This window comes from Denticeps clupeoides, chromosome 3 (genome assembly GCF_900700375.1).
Source record: "Denticeps clupeoides chromosome 3, fDenClu1.1, whole genome shotgun sequence".
Lineage (NCBI taxonomy): Eukaryota > Metazoa > Chordata > Actinopteri > Clupeiformes > Denticipitidae > Denticeps > Denticeps clupeoides.
In genome coordinates this window covers 27241267-27262204 of record NC_041709.1, presented here as the reverse complement: position 1 = coordinate 27262204, position 20938 = coordinate 27241267, and the positions used below count along the sequence as shown (strand labels likewise).

Sequence of the window (20938 nt, the reverse complement as noted above, 5' to 3'; positions counted from 1 at the left end):
ATAATAAAGGTTTGATCACAGGCATTTAGTAATATAGCATCATATGATGAATATGTAAAAAATAACACTACAGAGAAATACACATTATATATCATTGCACATTCAAATTAAACCAATTCTGGAGTAAAAATAAGGAGTAAATCATATTACTGTGAATAAACCTCAATGCTAAATAATTTTACACATTTCATTGTAAATTTTGACACTAAATTCAGTATAACGCAGGCCATAGAGTAAATTTTACTCTAATTATGAGGGGGATGTCATCTGAAAGAGTTAAAAGTCTTTTAGTGTACATTCACATTTACAGCATATTACCAGACGCCCTTATCCAGAGCGACTTACAATCAGTAGTTACAGGGACAGTCCCCCCTGGAGCAACATAGGGTTAAGTGTCTTGCTCAGGGACACAATGGTTGTAAGTGGGATTTGAACCTGGGTCTTCTGGTTCATAGGCGAGTGTGTTACCCACTAGGCTACTACAGTTTGTTTTTTTTACTGTGTAGTGATTGGAGGACATTTTTCAATATATTTGTTAATAATTTATTACCATGTGGCTTTGCTATTTCAGAGACAAGCTGAAAAACTCTTCACAATAAAGCATCCAGCTTACAGGTCAGAATATATTTCTGTATTATATTCTGTATTTCCTCTTCTGAAAAGTAGTCGTATTTCCTCATAATTATTTAATTGTTTAAATTTTTCTTAACAATATCTGACATCCTGCAATCAGAATAGTTATGAACAGCTAATACATGAACATTTACAGCATTTATCAGACACCCTTATCCAGAGCGACTTACAATCAGTAGTTACAGGGACAATCCCCCTGGAGCAATTTAGGGTTAGGTGTCTTGCTCAGGGACACAATTGTAGTAAATGGGATTTGAACCTGGGTCTTCTGGTTCATAGGCAAGTGTGTTACCCACTAGGCTACTAACACCCATAATATAGTGACTTTATGTGAACCTAATTTCAGATTATATTATGTGGATGAAGTATGGATGTAACCTAGCAAATGAAACAATACACACTCTTAAGTGTTTTTTAAATCCTTGTTTGTTTTTTTTCTTTCTGGACATGAATCATCAGCCATATTTAGGTGAACAGTCCAGCTGTTCAAAATGTTGGCTATTATTTCTTTTGTCTACTCTCTCCAAATCTACTTTCTGAAGTGAAACAAACTACCCACATCCATGGGATTTCTGTCCCCCTACTAAAACTTGTTCATTTCCAACTTCCAAACCAAACATGGCTTTATTCATGAATTCTGACAAACCGAATTAGTAATATATCACTTGGTCTTAAATGCAAATAAATGAGGGCAAACTGCATAGCAACTGTGAATTTATTTTGTTCGGTTAATATCAGGCCATGGCAACATTAACCCCCAATATAGATTTGCTGTCCACGTTTAATTGCATGCACAAAGTACACACAGTCGATATGAACACTTCTTATGCCAGCATAGTGATTCAGAGCGTCCCTCATTTCAGACAGAGCATGAACACTGATTTTGTGGCGTCTCATGCGTTTGACTGGCTCTGCAATAGTTGCACCATGTCCACTGCGCAAGCAGCAATCAAAAAAAATGTAGCAGTGTCTACATTCCTCATTCACTGTTTTACAAATGTCAACCAGATTCCCCATTATTCCTCCACCATGCAGGTCACCTGTTCATGATCTATTGTTACCTACTGACCAAGACTAATTCACCGAAGAAGACAAGACATACTGTAAATACATAGCTCAGGCCATTGAATCAGACTAAATCTTGCAGCGCTTTGATTATTGCTGTATGAGTGTGTGTGATGGTCAGAACAGGAAGACTAGAACAACTAGAAGGTGGCAGGGGAAATTGTCCCATGACCTTGCTTCAATATGAAATAAAGAATAAAAAAAAAAAGATAACAGATGTGAGATCCTTTCATACATCATATACATATGTTTATGTATAAAAATGACAAGATGGTTTATTCATCGGTTTTAAACCACTGAGATCTGGTCTTTTTGAGGTTGAAGTGAAGGAACACAAGGACTGTTTTTATTCTAAAAAAGGTGTGTGAACACTTAAAATAAATATTTCACCATCTCTTCCTTCTCTTCTGCAGGTGATGGAGGAAACGGAAGCACGCCCCAACCTCATCTACTCTACAAGATATTTTCGAATAGATGCATGGACTGCATAATGTTTTCATCCTGTGAAACAAGCACAAGTACACAATGATTATGAGCATCAGAGAGATAAAACAATGCTCTATATACTTGGGGTCAGGACCTTTTGGCATGAAGCAAGGAACTCTTCCATGGTGACGACTCCATCCTTGTTCATGTCCATTTTCTTAATGAAGAAAAAGAAGGGGGGAAATGGTCTGTTGATCTGATGCTTGCACACACAAGAGCACACAGTCTACACAGGTAGAACACAGCCTGTAGGTTAACCATGTGTGTTTTCCATGGATCCTTTCACATTTTTTACAGCCAGATGTCACTTTAATATATAGGACTGGGAGATAAATAAATATGACCATAATTTAAATAATTTTCTACAACAATTGGCATTTCTGCATTTATGATTGATGATTGTCTAGTATATTTGCTCATCTATCTTAGTGAGAGCAGGGTAGATGTTGGCGGCAGACAGACACCTGGAAGAAGCTCTCCACATGTTCCTTGGGAGCGTCATCCCTGATGCAAGGGTACGTGTATGTCCCCATCATGTCATAAATGGATTTGATGATGGAAGTCATCTCCTGAAGGAGGGAGGGAGGAAAGAATCATCCATGAACCGAAACACCAAAACGCTGCATATCTGTGTTTCTCTCAGTTGCAGTGCAGCAACATCTGCGCACTCCACCAGCATCAGCTGCTACACAATGCCCTCTACAGTACCTCTTTGGTAATGCAGCCATCTTTGTTGAGGTCATAGAGATTAAATGCCCAGCTGAGACGATCTGTCACTGACCCACGTAGGATAATCGACAGGCTTGTGACAAAATCCTGTTAGATGTCAAACAGTGAGTCAGGATGTTAAGTTTCTTAAGCAATCACTGCACAATCAATGCATACTCACATCAGTACTCACATCAAAGCTCACTGCTCCATTTTTTTGTTTGTCAAAGGCCTCGAAAAGGAAGTGTGCATAATTACTTGAATCTGGAGAATGATAAAGCATTTTATTATTTTGGGCATCAATTCTGTGGTTGGACCTCTCTGGCTCATTCTCTGTGAAACATTGTTATGGATATTGGCATGAATATTGCTCTTACCTCTTAGTGGTCATTTTTGGAGAAATAAAGAACCAGATTAAAAACAGACTGGTTCAGTTTTAAGATATAAAGAAATCATAAGCAATTGCATAAACAAAAAAAAAAACTATATAACATTTTCTCCTTGAATTAATTTATAAATTCATTTCTCTAACGGCATTAGTAATGGTAGTAGTTTTAAACCTAAATAGATTTTTTTTTAATTCCAGTACCTGATCAGAGTGTATCAATTGTCTGATGACCCATTTAATACACAGTTCCTAATTGGTGAGGCAAATTGGATGCTTACCTCCCTGAGGAAAGAACTGGGAGTAGATTAATTTAAAGGTCTCCTCGTCAACTGCTCCACTAGGACACTCCTACAATGCAAATAAACCCATATAGACACCCCATGCAAGATACTCATGATTATCACCGTTCAAAGAACAAATCAACAAGGGCTAGGAAAGGAAAATGGAAACGGCAGATCATTAGCCTCACACTTTTGAAGCTCCTGTAGAGTATTTGAAGCTCTCTCTTGTCAAACTTGGTCACCTGCATCAGCTTGTCCAAGCCCTCAGGTCTGTAACACACGGTGGAGAGCTCAAAGTCATCATCTACACTGTCTGAGAGAGAGTGAGAGAGAGACAGAGAAGAGCTGTTTTAATATAGCAAACCACAGGAGTTAAAGGAAATTTGTACATTTGTAGACAATAAGGAAAATTAGTTATAACACTTTCTAATCATGTTTAACTAAATAATTTGACTACATTTACACTAGATTCAACCAATTTCATGCAAGCATGCAACATAAATACATTTAATTGAATAATATTAGTAATCCATGTATTATTAGCTGTTTGGCAGCATGATTGGTTCCTACTATTTATATTTCACACAGAGGAAATCACCGATGAAATATACAGAACCACACCATGCATTACAAAAATGTACAAGTGTTAGAGGCAAGGGATTCACTTTTCTTTTGTCAGGCCTATTTCCCTAAAATAACAATGCATATTACACAGGAATTTGTATTTGAATTAAACATTTACTTCCTGGTCATTTGCAATGGAATGTAAAAAAAATCCAACAAAATAATTTTACTTAAAAAAAAACATTCATTTAGTAATGGTCTGCTAATTAACTGAAACAAGGCATTAATAAGGGCGGTCCGGTGGCACAGTATGTGCTACTGTACATCCGGAAAGTATTAACAGTGCATTCACAGCCTTATTCCAAAATTGATTCAATTTAATTTTTTTCCTCAGAATTCTCAGAACACGGCATAATGACAACGTGAAATAAAGTTCACTTGAGGATTTGGCAAATTTATAAAAAATAAAACTGAGAATGTACGTGTACATAAGAATTCACAGCCTTTGCCATGAAGCTCATAATTGAGCACAGGTGCCTCCTGTTTCCACTGATAATCCTTTAAATGTTTCTGCATCTTAATTGGAGTCCAGCTGTGGATAAAACAGTTGTCTGGACCTGATTTGGAAAGACACACATCTGTTTATATAAGGTCCCACAGTTGATAGTTCATGTGAGAGCACAAACTAAGCATGAAGTCAAAGGAATTGTTTGTAGACCTCTGAGACAGAATTGTCTCAAGGCACAAATCCGGGGAAGGTTACAGTGCTTTGGTGCTTTGAAGGTACAAATAAGCACAGTGGCCTCCATCATCCATAAGTGCAAGAAGTTCAAAACCACCAGTACTCTTCCTAGAGCCATCTAAACTGAGCAATCAGGGGAGAAAGGCCTTAGTCAGGGACATGACCAGGAACCAGAGGGTCATTTTGATCCAGAGGTCCTTTGTGAACAGAGAAAAACCTTCTAGAAGGACAACCATCTCTTCAGCAATCCACCAATCAGACCTGTATGGTAGAGTAGCCAAATAGAAGCCACACTGTCACGTTTCTATTTCTAGGGGTCGAAGAAACGTGAGAAGGGTGTGGAGAGGAGGAGGTCCACTGTTACACACACAACCAAACAAAGCATATGAAACAGTGCTTTTATTTACCGTGAGCTAACAGGTACAACTAGAACGGGGAAGTTTGTGAACAAACTTCGATTTTGGCTTGGAAAGCCGTAAAAAGGTTAAAAGAGAAAAAGGTGCATGTTTTTTGCTGAATGGTGTCGTCTGTCGACTGGCAAAATTTTTTGGGCATTTTTAGTTTCTGGGGGCGTGTTTTTTGTTAAAACGGGCGTGGTGTACAAGGGGGTGTGGCCTGCAATTAGGGGATGTTGTTTGTTAACCAGCAAAGTGAATTTGGCCATGGTTAATTGTTGGGGGCGTGGTTTTGGTGCAAGGGGCGTGGTTGTAGTCGGGGGCGTGGTCTAGAAAATTAGGCGGGACCCCGAAGAAGGTGTGTACCAAGTTTCATGTCAATATGTTGAAGTGTGTTGATGTGAGAAAGGGTTAAAGTTCCCATTATATGTGAATGGGGAGAATTTGGGGCTGACTGGGAGGAGTGTGGGCGTGGCCACTGGGGAAAAAAGGGGTGCAACGGAAAGAGGGGGTCATGGAGATGCTCGATATTGAGTTTCGGGTGTGTAGGGCTAAATTTGTTGATGTGAGAGCTTGTCAAAAAGCGCTCCAATGTTAAGTCTATGGGAAAAATGGCTCATAAAACTGGGTGTGGCAGGTGGGCGGAACCACGTATCCCTTAGAAAAGCACAAGCACACCCCACGGCAATAGGCCGGATACATGTGTGAAGTTTGGAGAATGTAGGGTGAAAACTGTAGGAGGAGATGCATCTAGAAAAACGTCAGTAGAATAAGAATAATAAGAAGTGGAAGAACAAGATTTTGGCTTTCCAAGCCAAAATAATAAAACAGCGGACTCAGCACATCTAACCAACATCAAAACAGCCTAAAAGAAGGGGTGGTCCAGCGGGGATAATTCAAACACGCACAAAAGTTAACAAAAATGGCACATAAAGCTAACAGGCTAACAACAAAGGGTCTAATCACACAAAGCAACAAGACACACGAATGAGATCCCCAACGGAGCTCCTTGCAGATCTCCATGGACCCTGGGGACCTCCCAAAAGAGTAAAGTCTTATGTAGGTGGTGGTGACCAATAGGCAGATGGTAGGTGGAGCTGGTAGGATGTTACTCCTCCCACGAAGTCAACCTAAAAGAGACGGGACACAAAAACACAGCCAGACACACAGAACACGTGGGAGCATACGTCCAGGGAGGTAACACACACCTTAATAAAAACACATGGCAGACCACCTGGAGTTCACCTGAAGGACTCTCGGACCACGAGAAACTACATTTTCCGGTCTGCTGAGACAAAGATTGAACTCTTTGGTTTGAATGGCAGGTGTCATGTTAAAGAGGAAACCAGGCACCGCTCATCACCAGGCCAATACCATCTCTACCGTGAAGGATGGTGGTGGCAGCATCATGCTGTGGGGATGGTTTTCAGCTGAAGGAACTGGGAGACTAGTGAAGATAGAGGGAAAGATGCCTGCTGCAATGTACAGACACTACCTGGATGACAACCTGCTCCTGAGTGGTCTTGAACTCAGACTGGAGTGATGGCTCACCTTTCAGCAGGATAACAACCCTAAGCACACAGCCAAGATATCAAAGAAGTGGCTTCAGGAAATCTCTGTAAATGTTCTTGAGTGGCCCAGCCAGAACCCAGACTTGACTCCGATTGAACATCTCTGGCAAAATGTTAAAATGGCTGTGCGCCAACGTGATGGAGCTTGAGAGGTGCTGCAAAGAGGAATGGGCCAAACTGGCCAAGGATAGGTGTAACAAGCTTGTGCATCATATTCAAAAAGAATTGAGGGTGTAATTGCTGCCAAAGGTGTATCAACAAAGTATTGGGCAAAGGCTGTGAATATTTATGTACATGTGATTTTTCAGTTTTTTATTTTTAATGAAATTTGCCAAAACATCAAACTTTTTTCATGTGGTCATTATGGGGTGTTCTATAAAAAAATTGAGGAAAAAATGTAATCTGTTAAAGCATTTAATCCGTTTCGAACGGATTTCAATAAAGAGGTCAACAAACTGGCTGTGCGGGTGCAGTAACTTACTCTGAATGATGGGAGAGGTTGAGTCAGAGCGGCAGCATGGCAGCAGCTTGAGGAAGCGCTGCTTTATGGTTTTTTTACCAGAGGGAGGGTTGCCTGTACATTTTCAACCAACAAAGAAATTGAAGCAGACTGTCAGGGTCTACAAACATGTTACAAAATGAACAAGAAACAAAGAAATTATGTTTCCCTTCTAGCCTCAATGTCACAATTTATATTTGTTATGTATATGAAAATGTTACATTTCTCTTTGTAATATGCTTTATACATAAACATATTTTATATTGTCACAGGAATGTGGTGGAAGAATGACAGATTCACTGTCCAACTGGGGCAGTGGTTGGCCTAGCGGGTAAGGAAACGGACCAATAATCACTGCCAAGGTGAGGTGCCACTGAGCAAAGCACCGTCCCCACACACTGCTCCCCGGGCTCCTTTCATGGCGGCCCACTGCTCACTAATCATGATGTTTAAATACAGAGGACACGTTCCGTAATTATGCTGTTTCACAATGACAATCACTTCACTTTCACAACTATAACAACCAACTATAACAAATGCTAATAAGGAGGAGAGGGGACTATAGAAGTTGAGGGAACATTCGTCTAAATGATATCATCAACATCATTCACCAACTCAATGTTTGCCGCAGATAGGAAGTTGACAATCAGATTCCAGATTCGACCGATTCCAGATCTGACCGTCAAAGCACAGAATGGCCAAAGCACACTTTCCACCTATTGCCATTTCTAGCCACTGGAGGACCATAGACAGGTTAGGGGAATGATAAGGGACCTTTAATAAGGGACCTTTAACAAATGAAAACAAAAAATCTGGACCAAAACACAGAACTGGAGTACCATCACGGGTGTTAGTCCTGACACACACACACATTCATCCACAACTATTTCCATATTATTTATTTGTATAGTGATCTTTTTATATCATACTGTCGGCATATTTATTTATTATATATTTATTTAATTTAGCTGGTCTTATCTTGTACTGTTGTGACGTTCTGGGGTCATGGGGCTGTCACAGCAGGTGCCCATGGACCTGATTATGGAGTCCTGAACCAGCCCAGGTGGCACCAATTGGGTTTAATAGATCAGGACTCCATAAAACCAGAATGCAGCATGCAGACAGGGCTGCTGCATTAATGTGGATACATTTACATTACTTAACTTTACTTTACTTTAGACAGTTTTATCCAAAGCGATTTACAAGGAGAAGACACCAGAAATTCCCATTCGATTTCCATAAATTGTGAGTTACAAAACTAAGAGCCCTGATAAGGCCTAACTTGTCAAGAAAAAGAAACATGCTAGGGAATTGTTAAGTGCTAGATGATTTTTTTTTTGGTGTTGTGTTTGAGTGTGTGCGTGTTACTCTTTTGAAATACTTTTTAAACAAATTAGTTTTCAAATGTTTCTTAAAGGTGGCGGTAGTCTCGGCTAGTCAAATGGAGCAGGGCTTTCCACCAGCCAGGGACAACACACAAATTACCTGCGTGTTTATGTTCCTGGCAATCGCCACATGCCTGTGGGTATGTTTTTGTTGGTTTCCTTTATTTTGGCCCTCATGCCATTTTCTTTTGTTAGTAATAAAACCCTTTTGTCCAGACGTCCCATCTCTGCACTTCCTTCCCCTGTCAGCCTGTGGTCATAACAACTGTCCACTTTCTGCCATGATAATGTACATTTCCCACTTGTGGTGCTAAGAAAGAATCATCTTATCTTATCTAATTTTATCTTATACAATTTCACATTCCAGAAACTTTGAGCAAAATATTATAGCAGAAACACACAACTATAAATAACCTAATGCAGCAGTTCTCAAACTTTTCACGATGGATTTGATTCAATATATTAAGCAGTAGTGTAGGCATTTTTAAGTAGTTCACACAGAAGTAGGTTTACTGATGCATGCTTGCGGGTTAATAGGGTTTAAAAAGTCACCGAGCTTCCATAGCCAACATATTTAAATGTATTTTCCCAATTCTTTGTGAATGCCACTGTTCTCACATTAAAGTTATCTGGACGTATGACAGGAGACACTTTTTATATGTTTACTAAAAAGACCCAACTCATAAATGGAATCACTTTTCAAGACCATGTTGTCAAAGTTTGGGGATATTTTACACAGTACTAAGATTTTGTAAATAAAGTGGTATAAATATATTTGAAAAATCTTCTAGGGCATTTTTCAAATCAGCAGATCATTAACAGCACCGTGTTGGGATGTATTAGATCCCTACTGATCATTTGTTCACACTGTTTTACTGACTGCACAGCATGAGAACAAAATCAACCAGATTATATTCACCTTCTTCTCTAAATTTAAAATCAAAACTGATCAGAACTTCCCACAAGGGGACAGCATTGGGCTGAAAACCAGGGTTGATGCAAGTGGCTCCAACTTCAGAGGCTGCAAAAGACATGCGCTTTCATGAACATCATTGGAATCATAGATATGGATAGTCGCGTCATGTCTGTGCGTCAGCACTGCTGCCATACTGTAAGTGGCATTTCTGTGGAAACGTAACAATGTTGCGTAGAATTGGGAGGGGCTAGTGATTAAGGAAGCGGCCCCGTAACCAGAAGGTTGCCAGTTTGAATCCCAGTCCGCCAAAGTGGAACTGAGGTGCCACTGAGCAAAGCACTGTCCCCACACACTGCTCCCCGGGCGCATGTCATGGCTGCTCACCAAGGGTGATGGGTTAAAAGCAGAAGACACATTTCGTTGTGTGCACCATGTGCTGTGCTGCAGTGTATAACTTTCTTAGATACCCATTATGCCCCAAACCAAATCCCAGAGGATTACCTTTCACTGGTGATCACATACTGTCTTTGTTTGTATTTGTTATGTTGATTGTTAAGATTATTGTTGTTGTTGTTGTTGTTTTAGATTTATAAAGGGTTGCATTTGTCATTGAGGCTTTTATTATTTTATTTTGTCATTTTATAAGAATACAAACTTGAAATTCTTTAATACTTGATTTTTTTAGTTCATATTGAGATTGCATAGTTATAGCAGAAGAACACGAAGTGAAATGCTTCCTGAACAACGCTGTTTTGACTTTTCATAGTTAAAGTAATCATTTTAGAAAAATTACTGTATCTATTACTGTAATTATACATTTTCCAATTCTCTTTTGTAAGATATTTTGTAAAAACAAAAAGGTCCATGGAACCAAAAGCACACTTGTATGTGAAGTGAAGTGAAGTGATTGTCACATGTGATACACAGCAGCAGAGCACAGGGTGCACACAGTGAATTTTGTCCTCTGCATTTAACCCATCACCCTGAGTGAGCAGTGGGCAGCCATGACAGGCGCCCGGGGAGCAAAAAAGTCCAAAAAAGTAAAGGGAACACTTAAGCAACAGAATGTAACTCCAAGTCAATCACACTACTGTCCACTGTCACATGCTGTTGTGCAAATGGAATAGACAACAGGGGCAAATTATAGGCAATTAGCAAGACATCCCAATAAAGGTGTTGGATCATCCTGTAGTGTGTTTTTCCACTTTACTTTTGAGCATGACTCCAGATCTCCATGGGTTGATAAATTTGATTTCATCGATAATTTGAGAGCAGTGGTGGCCTACCACAACTGAAAAACTGTGGATTAGGAAGCAGACCCATAATCAGATGTCTGATAAATGCTGTAAATGTAAATGTTCTAACATAGTTTTATTGAGAAACACATTTCTACCTGTATTGTTTTACAGGGTGGAATCTGCCACTCACAATATGGTGGACGCACTAACATATGGTGCGGGCAACACAGTGAACCAGCAAATATAATGCCGAGTAAAAGGTTGCTGCATGTTCCTCTGAACTAAACTGATTTCTTGACACATATGACCATGTGTTACACTGAGTAAGGCAAAGCAGCATCAAGCAAAAATTATCCTCTATTGAAATGATTTTCATATGAATCTCTTCTAAGCCACGGCTTATACCATTATTTTATCATAATGGTTTTCCAATTCAGTTCATTACGCTAATGAAGGTAAAGCTAATGATTTTTCAGCTGTGGATTAGTCCATGGGCAAGGTTAGCAGAGCAAGCGTTTTTTCCCATCTGGAGCAGAAAGGTGGTAAATCCAACATCATGCAGCGCTCAAAGACAAAGATGGCATTTACGAGCTGCCAATCAAAGTGAACAGCTGCTGCTTGCCCTGCATTTGGCCTGGCGTGGACTGGAAAGACAAACAAGAGCTTAACTGTCCTGCTGCTGTACACACCAAACACACAGAGCTCATTCTAACATGCATACACACAACAGTGACTCCTCTAGCACACACCAAACACACACACACACCACTGACTCCTCTAGCACACACACCACACACACAGTTCATTCTAACATGCACACACACACACACTCCTCTAGCACACACACCACACACTCAGCTCATTCTAACATGCACACACACACACACACACCACATTGACTCCTCTAGCACACACACCAAACACACAGAGCTCATTCTAATATGCACACACACACACACTCCGACTCCTCTAGCACACACACACAACAGTGGCTCCTCTAGCACACATACCACACACACAGAGCTCATTCTAACATACACACACACACACCACTGACTCCTCTAGCACACACACCACACACACAGCTCATTCTAACATGCACACACACCACACTGACTCCTCTAGCACACACACCACACACTCAGAGCCCATTCTAACATGCACACACACACACACACACACACACACACACTCCGACTCCTCTAGCACACACACCAAACACACAGCTCATTCTAACATGCACACACACCACACTGACTCCTCTAGCACACACACCACACACACAGAGCTCATTCTAACATACACACACACACACCACTGACTCCTCTAGCACACACACCACACACACAGCTCATTCTAACATGCACACACACCACACTGACTCCTCTAGCACACACACCACACACACAGAGCTCATTCTAACATACACACACACACACACCACTGACTCCTCTAGCACACACACCACACACACAGCTCATTCTAACATGCACACACATCACACTGACTCCTCTAGCACACACACCACACACACAGAGCTCATTCTAACATACACACACACACACACCGCACTGACTCCTCTAGCACACACACCAAACACCCAGAGCTCATTCTAACATGCACACACACAGTGGTGGCAGTGGTGACCTAGTGGTTAAGGAAGCGGTTGTCGTTTCAGAAGGTTGTCGGTTCGAATTCCAAGCGGCCATGGTACTACTGAGGTGCCACTGAGCAAAGCACTGTCCCCACACACTGCTCCCCGGGCGCCTGTCATGCCCACTGTTCACCAAGGGTGATGGGTTAAAACATGAACACACACACACACAACAGTGACTCCTCTAGCATACACACCAAACACACACAACCGTGACTCCTCTAGCACACACACCAAACACACAGAGCTCATTCTAACATGCACACGCGCACACACACCACACTGACTCCTCTAGCACACACACCAAACACACAGAGCTCATTCTAACATGCACACACACACAGCTTAACCTGTATAAACAGGCAGCTCTACTGACGCCTGGAAGATTCATTGTTGCAGTTAATGGCTTTCAGCACAGTTTCAAGCCAAAGTAATGAATCCAACCCTTAATGAATTCAACACCCCAACATGAGTATGTAAATTATCCTTAAATTGTTTTACACCAGTGAAGACTAATCTGAAGAAATACAAATGAACACTGCTCTTTTACAGTATAGTATTAGTATTTGTAATAGTATTAAGTAGTAGTTGTAATAGTTTTAAGTAGAGGTGGGCATAGATTAATTTTCTTAATCTAGAGTAATATCACTGTAATCTTGGAATTAATCAAGATACATCTAGAGTAAACAAAATTAATCTAGATTAATTTAGAGTAAGCAAAATTAATTAATCTACAAAATTAATTAATCTAGATTAATCTAGATTAAAATTGCTCATTTGAATTCTGCAGAAGGCATTCAGAATATGTGTGCTACCCAAATAATGACTAAAAGTCTCCAGGTGGCGTATTAGACCAGGGGCTCATCTCCTGTTTCCAAAATGCATCACAAACTGCTTGAGAAAGCTGTTCTACTATGATAATTGGTGCTGAAAATAAATGATGTTCAATAAGATGTACTTGTGTTTACCAACTGTTTATTCAGTTAAATAGCTGCATCCATGTTACCACATCACGTTTGATGTGGTAATTTTACAGTTCGAAGACTCGTTCTCGCCCCCTACAGTGCAATTCGGCTAGGTATACATCCGCGCTAAAATATCAAGGTGAAAGTCATCAGTGTAGTGGTTCTTCTTCTGCGTTGTGTAAGTTTTTGATTTCGTTTCTTGAACCACAAATGATGAGCTGACACGCAAGAGATTTTCTGTGCAAAGTCTATTCTGTACGAAAAGCAAGGTCGCGTCAGAACATCGTGTCAGAACATCGCGTCTTTCTGCACCTCTCTCTACAATATACAGTATTAAAAGAACATAAAAAAATATTCACAAAATAACACACATGCAAAATATTCCTAATATGTACATAAATTAAAATGAAAGAAATAACTTTTTGCACACAAACCCCACGCACCTCTCACAGCTCACGCCATGTGTCCAAGAGACCTGAACCGGGTCTCAAAAACAAAATGAAAGAAGAAATATACTTATAAATCTAGTGTAACCATTTAACTCCGGCACAATAGCTTGCGTAGTATAGACCCAGCTCCCAAGCCAACTATGTGAATAGATTAACGTACGATAAGAGTCTCATGTTAACGCAGCACGTTTTAATCGCCCGATAAGAGTCTCACGTTAACGCAGCACATTAACGCCGATAACGGCCCACCACTAGTTTTAAGCCAACATGATAGTATTCCACTTCAAAATGAAGCATGGCTGCACTGATCAACTTCAGCTAACACAATCAAAAGCATATACATACATACACTCAAATGAACAGTAGAAATAACTTGGCCAACAACTTCATTAAATATAATAAACTGTTCTGTTTACATAATTCTCACGCACGTTACTACATGTTCATATGGAGTTTAATTGAATTGGCATTAACTCAGTAGCACATTGATATTTTTAGCTGCATGAACAACAGCACAAGCAGTGAGGACCACAATTACATCCTTCAGGAGGCCACAAATTTAGGTGGGTTAATAACACAGCCACAACATTAAAACCAGTGAAGTGAATAACAGATTTTCTTGTTACAATGGCACCTGTTATGGGGTGGAAAATTGTTAAAATTGTTAAAATTACTCGTCTGGGAGGGTTTTCACAAGATGAAGTGTTTACTACACTTTTGAATCTTCAACATGGCTATTTTTCCTGCAGAACTCTGGTCAACACTGTTAATTAACCTGTTGCAGAGTATCAGAAAAAAAATGCACTTTCCCGGATTTCCATGGAAGCCAAGCCCTATAAAGAAAAAAGCTTGATCAGCACCCTCCTCACATCAGTGAGCACCTCATAACATGTCATAATTTGCGCACCAGCAGAGACACATCCTATCCTGTACATAAGCACAACCATGGGTATTAAGTTGAAACGAGGAGCACATAATGAGACTTTGTATGTTGGTGTCATATATTTTCATTTAAAAATGAATGAGCATGTCTTCTTTTAAAGGGTTCGACAGTGTAGGGCCGTACGAATGGCTGCACCAGCGTTTTAAACACCGATTTAACCCAACCCCGACAAGCCCCAGCCGGTCACATATCATAAGAATAAGATGGAAGGATGTAACCAGAGGACAGACTTGATAGAGGTGTGGGATTTAAAAATCAATATTCAATTCATCCCAGCTGCTCCCAGGTGATGAGTAAGGATTTTCTGGCAGATGATGAAAACAAAAGAGGATTCATTTATAAATCCAATCTGTCAAACCTAATATTTTAGAGTTGCTGTAATGTAATCAGGTTACAGCAGGTTTGTTTGGTTAAGGCCTATTAGATTCAATTGAATGAAACACATGAAATGCATAGCATGTTTACAGAATCTGGATAACAGTCTGTTAATTGACCAGAGACTTGTCATTGTATGGATGCACTCATCTCATCTCATCTCATCTCAGTAGTTAAATTTACATTTACATTTATGGGCTTTATCAGACGCCCTTATCCAAAGCGACTTACAATCAGTAGTTACAGGGACAGTTCCCCCCTGGAGCAACTCAGGGTTAAGTGTCTTGCTCAGGGACACAATGGTAGTAAGTGGGATTTGAACCTGGGTCTTCTGGTTCATAGGCGAGTGTGTTACCCACTAGGCTACTACCACCCAAGGAATGAGATTTGTGTTTAATAATGACACCTTGGCATTTATTAAATCCATCAAAAACCATAAAAATGGAAGTGAACTATAGCAGACAGATTTGGGATGATTTTGCAAGAAACGATAATTAAATATTGTCAGTATTAAATTATTAAATATTGCCACGTCAAGACTCCTACCCAAGAAGACTTAATGCTGTAATCAAATAAAAAAAACAATTTTTTGTTTCAATTTAATTGTATAGCAGAAGCTGCATAATTGCTTTAAAGCGGATTTTAGATTGTTTAGATCATAAGGTAGAAGGAACACAGGGTACAAGTGATGACGTGCATCAATCAGACAGAATTGTGAACATTTTTGTATGATTGCTATTAACCCTGCGTTTTGGCCTTTGCACTCTTGTTGTGTTGATTATTTACTTCTATGTCTTTGGCTTCAAACATAAATTGACCAGGACTCAGTTTGACCACCATGCCAGATGGTTTTAGTTCAATTAATTATGCAAGGGTTACTTTTGTTACTGTTATGCAACAGAATTAGGACTGGCATCCAAGGCTGTAAATACACAGCCTTCAAAAGCCCCATAGAAACCTGCAGAAATGGCAGTAAATGCAATATCAGTGAAATTACAATAATTATGATTTGTCCTGATGCACAGACAGAATTTAAATCACTCGTTTATAAAATGTAGAGAAACAGGACAAAAGTCACCAACTGCACATTTCTTTGTCTTTAGCCCCGCCCATTCAACCCATAAATCTCATCCTGCATCCTGATACGTGCTATATCTAATTTTTCCTTGTTTTCCTCCAATATAATCCAGCTGGATATGTGCAAAACCTCTTGCATAACTCATTCCCTCATTTCCATAAATCACGCTGATGGAACACGCAGTCCACATGATGGTAAATTAAAGAAATGTCACACGTGCAGTTGGCATGAAGAAAATTTATTGCACTGCGGAGATGGAATTTTTTTATTATAAATGTCATTCCCACTTGTATCTCACACCTCTTGCTTTTGTCTCCTCAACTTTTACTTGTCAAGTATCAATAAATCAAAATGCTATCCATCCATGGATCAGCACCATAGACAGTTCCATGGTTCAGAAACTACACTGGAATAGATCACAGAATATATAAAGAATAATGGCACGAATGCAAGAATGTCAGTGATAGGGTCACAGGGTTTTAAAAGGTAGATATATTTGCTCATATAGTAATGCTTTCTGGGTTTAATGTGAATGTTTTTTGAGTTCCACAAAGGGCAGTTTAAAGAACTTATATCCCAATATGAATGTAAAGCACAGAGCCTCTTTATGTAATGCTCTGGGTCTTGGTGTAAGTGAAGTATGTGGAAGTATCTGCTTTCTTTCTTGCTTTTTAAGTGATTTGTGTAATCTTGTGAATCACAGGTCATCTTTTTCATTTTAAAGTGCAGATGGACTATTATTATATTTATGTGCATGTGAAATACATTGGACACTGAAATTTAAATGAATGGTAAGAAACAACACATTAATAGATAAAATATTTTAAAATATTATAAAATATTGAAGATTATGAATAAACTTATGGAAACATATTGTGCCTTACTGTTAAATAAGAGTAAGTTAAACTACCCTCACAAACTTCAGTCTTCATTTATCATCTGACCCTTGACCCGAGCCTGTCCGACCTTGACTGCTTTAAGTGCTTAGATAATAGCATAAAGTTTACCAAGTGGTTGGATTGGAGAACAATACTGATACAGTACTCTACAGGGAGTGCAGAATTATTAGGCAAATGAGTATTTTGTCCACATCATCCTCTTCATGCATGTTGTCTTACTCCAAGCTGTATAGGCTCAAAAGCCTACTACCAATTAAGCATATTAGGTGATGTGCATCTCTGTAATGAGAAGGGGTGTGGTCTAATGACATCAACACCCTATATCAGGTGTGCATAATTATTAGGCAACTTCCTTTCCTTTGGCAAAATGGGTCAAAAGAAGGACTTGACAGGCTCAGAAAAGTCAAAAATAGTGAGATATCTTGCAGAGGGATGCAGCACTCTTAAAATTGCAAAGCTTCTGAAGTGTGATCATCGAACAATCAACCGTTTCATTCAAAATAGTCAACAGGGTCGCAAGAAGCGTGTGGAAAAACCAAGGCCTAAATTACCGCCCATGAACTGAGAAAAGTCAAGCGTGCAGCTGCCAAGATGCCACTTGCCACCAGTTTGGCCATATTTCAGAGCTGCAACATCACTGCCCAAAAGGTGTGCAATACTCGAGACATGGCCAAGGTAGGAAAGGCTGAAAGACGACCACCACTGAACAAGACACACAAGCTGAAACGTCAAGACTGGGCCAAGAAATATCTCAAGACTGATTTTTCTAAGGTTTTATGGACTGATGAAATGAGAGTGAGTCTTGATGGGCCAGATGGATGGGCCCGTGGCTGGATTGGTAAGGGCAGAGAGCTCCAGGCCGACTCAGACGCCAGCAAGGTGGAGGTGGAGTACTGGTTTGGGCTGGTATCATCAAAGGCCTTTTCGGGTTGAGGATGGAGTCAAGCTCAACTCCCAGTCCTACTGCCAGTTTCTGGAAGACACCTTCTTCGAGCAGTGGTACAGGAAGAAGTCTGCATCCTTCAAGAAAAACATGATTTTCATGCAGGACAATGCTCCATCACACGCATCCAAGTACTCCACAGCGTGGCTGGCAAGAAAGGGTATAAAAGACATGGCCTCCTTGTTCACCTGATCTGAACCCCATTGAGAACCTGTGGTCCATCATCAAATGTGAGATTTATGAGGAGGGAAAACAGTACACCTCTCTGAACAGTGTCTGGGAGGCTGTGGTTGCTGCTGCACGCAATGTTGATGGTGAACAGATCAAAACACTGACAGAATCCATGGATGGCAGGCTTTTGAGTGTCCTTGCAAAGAAAGGTGGCTATATTGGTCACTGATTTGTTTTTGTTTTGTTTTTGAATGTCAGAAATGTATATTTGTGAATGTGGAGATGTTATATTGGTTTCACTGGTAAAAATAAATAATTGAAATGGGTATATATTTGTTTTTTGTTAAGTTGCCTAATAATTATGCACAGTAATAGTCACCTGCACACACAGATATCCCCCTAAAATAGCTAAAAATAAAAGCAAACTAAAAACTACTTCCAAAAACATTCAGCTTTGATATTAATGAGTTTTTGGGTTCATTGAAACATGGTTGTTGTTCAATAATAAAAATATTCCTCAAAAATACAACTTGCCTAATAATTCTGCACTCCCTGTAAATATAAAACGTCCACAGCAGGTAGTGTACCAACATGATTTCTGATCCATTTTTATCTTTAATTACAGAAAAAAAATGGTCATGAATGTAATTTATTTTTTAAATCGATGCACTGTCCTACAGTGAACAAGACACAGAGGAAAACTCTCTCTCTACAATTATGAGACACATTAAGCAGTGAATATCATATGAATTATTCAATGTCCATTACAAAGTCATAGTTGTGAACATCTGTTTCCAATGTCTATCTATAGTCCAACAATATAACAAGTCAAGTCATTTACTCTCTATATACCACAGGAGGTTCCATCTATTGTATCAGGTTTTAAACGTATAAATGAACACCACATACTTTTAACATCCATTAATATGTTGATCATAATTTCATTGTAAGGACAAGTCTGGGTCACCCATGGTGATTTATTCATCATACAATAATTGCTGTTAATTATGCATTATAAACCATCTTAATAATAATAAGCCGCAGAACAGGCATTTCTGCCATGACACTGCTGTTCTTCAGATAAAAATGTAGCTATTTTTGGATGCGATTGAAGTCTTCAGGTCAGACTTTTTTCTTCCAAAATGCTTTTTTGTCTGAAAATCATCTACACCTTGTCTACACCTACTCAACATGGGCTAATATTATCTAAAGCTGTTTTCAACAAAAAAAGTGACCACTGGTGAAAAATTAAAGTAATCTGATGCACCTAATATCTTAGCACTGCCATAATGTAAACCTATTGACAGTATAATTATAGTGAAGTAAAAAAATCTTTTTACTCATACGCATAAATTAGACAGCTTAGTTTAAAAAAACACATTAAATATCCACCAGCTGCAGTTTACTGTTTTCAGTGCATCCATCCAAAATTGACTTAACTTAGAAAATTGAAGTAATCTGTCACACACAATATTTTAGCATTGACATAAAGTAAATAAACCAAACAAACCTGCTGTAACATGTTTACATACATTACAGCAATGCTAAAATGTGACAGATTACTTAATTTCTTTAAGTTTAGTGTTCACTTTTTTCAGTGCGAAAACTGCTGATAAAACCGCAAATCGACAAATATCATAAATAATCATATCAATTATGACTGTTTATTCCCAGAAGCGCCATTCATGTCTCCACTCACCTGTCAGCAGGTCATTGGATCCATCCAGATCCCTGGAATCAGTAAAACTCTGCTCTCTGGATTTCGCCTTCATCTTTGGTGAAAGGACCAGACAAATTACAGATCTGGTCAAAAACCCCGCGCACTACCTGCTCGTTCAGGAGTATCGGCTTCAAAAATAATACAAAAAATTACAGTGGTCGCCCGAGACTTGGGGCCTACTAAAAAAAAACTAATTTAACATCTGAAGCTATTTCTTGCAATAAAAATCACGGTCCACTTGCAGATGCGCGCCTTCTCCAAGCGGGACGCAGACGTCGTGCCGCCTTTTTTAAAACGCCGACTTTAAACTGTAATCATCGGTAGCCGAGAGACAACCACTGGCATAATACACACTAATTATTCTTAAGTGACATGGAAGAGCATACTTATGAAAGCTCCTGTGCTATGAACTGTAGTAACAGCAGCCCGATTCTGCTGCCTGAGAGCGCGGAAATCCGCGTATGGAGCTGTGAATACAGTGCCTCTAGCGGACACTAAAAATAGTACATCTAATATAAGTAAAGTTTAAAGTGAAGTGATTGTCACATGTGATACACAGCAGCGCAGCACAGCACACGGTGAACACAGTGAAATTTGTCCTCTGCATTTAATCCATCACCCTGAGTGAGCAGTGGGCAGCCATGACAGGCGCCCAGGGAGCAGTGTGTGGGGACAGTGCTTTGCTCAGTGGCACCTCAGTGGCACCTTGGCGGATTGGGATTCGAACCAGCAACCTTATGATTTCTTAACCGCTAGGCCAACACTGCCCACGCTAGGCCACCACTGCCCATATGGTAGTTTATTAAAGGTTATTAAATATTTGATTATTAATAAAACAAATCCACTCTATACTACTAGTTATTTTGTATT

The 20938-nt window shown here is 39.7% G+C and overlaps 1 protein-coding gene across 3 annotated transcripts; it reads right to left on the bottom strand.

Moving 5' to 3' along the window:
• Positions 1-529: 529 nt before the first annotated feature.
• On the bottom strand, positions 530-20521 carry kcnip2 (Kv channel interacting protein 2). Of its 3 annotated transcripts, XM_028974193.1 has the most exons (10): positions 20455-20519; positions 20048-20120; positions 7315-7407; positions 3750-3874; positions 3559-3628; positions 3074-3156; positions 2893-3000; positions 2649-2753; positions 2279-2341; positions 530-2199 (listed from the first exon to the last, which is right to left on the bottom strand). In XM_028974193.1, exons 2-10 carry the CDS (start codon positions 20118-20120, stop codon positions 2152-2154), a joined length of 768 nt encoding a protein of 255 aa, XP_028830026.1. In that variant the 5' UTR covers positions 20455-20519; the 3' UTR covers positions 530-2151. The 3 variants fall into 3 exon arrangements, with proteins under 3 accessions (XP_028830026.1, XP_028830025.1, XP_028830027.1); XM_028974192.1 differs by having other exon boundaries at positions 20048-20521; XM_028974194.1 differs by having other exon boundaries at positions 3086-3156; positions 20048-20521.
• Between the last annotated feature and the right edge of the window lie 417 nt (positions 20522-20938).

What these genes read in the sequence shown, in the direction of transcription:
- kcnip2 (XM_028974192.1), bottom strand. Translation starts at nt 20,120, where the DNA reads ATGAAGGCGAAATCCAGAGAGCAGAGTTTTACTGATTCCAGGGATCTG. An exon ending in TCTACAGGAGCTTCAAAAGT is followed by an intron (nt 3,629 to 3,749) that starts GTGAGGCTAATG and finishes TTTGCATTGTAG; the next exon opens with GAGTGTCCTAGTGGAGCAGT. An exon ending in ATGTGGAGAGCTTCTTCCAG is followed by an intron (nt 2,342 to 2,648) that starts GTGTCTGTCTGC and finishes TTCTTCATTAAG; the next exon opens with AAAATGGACATGAACAAGGA.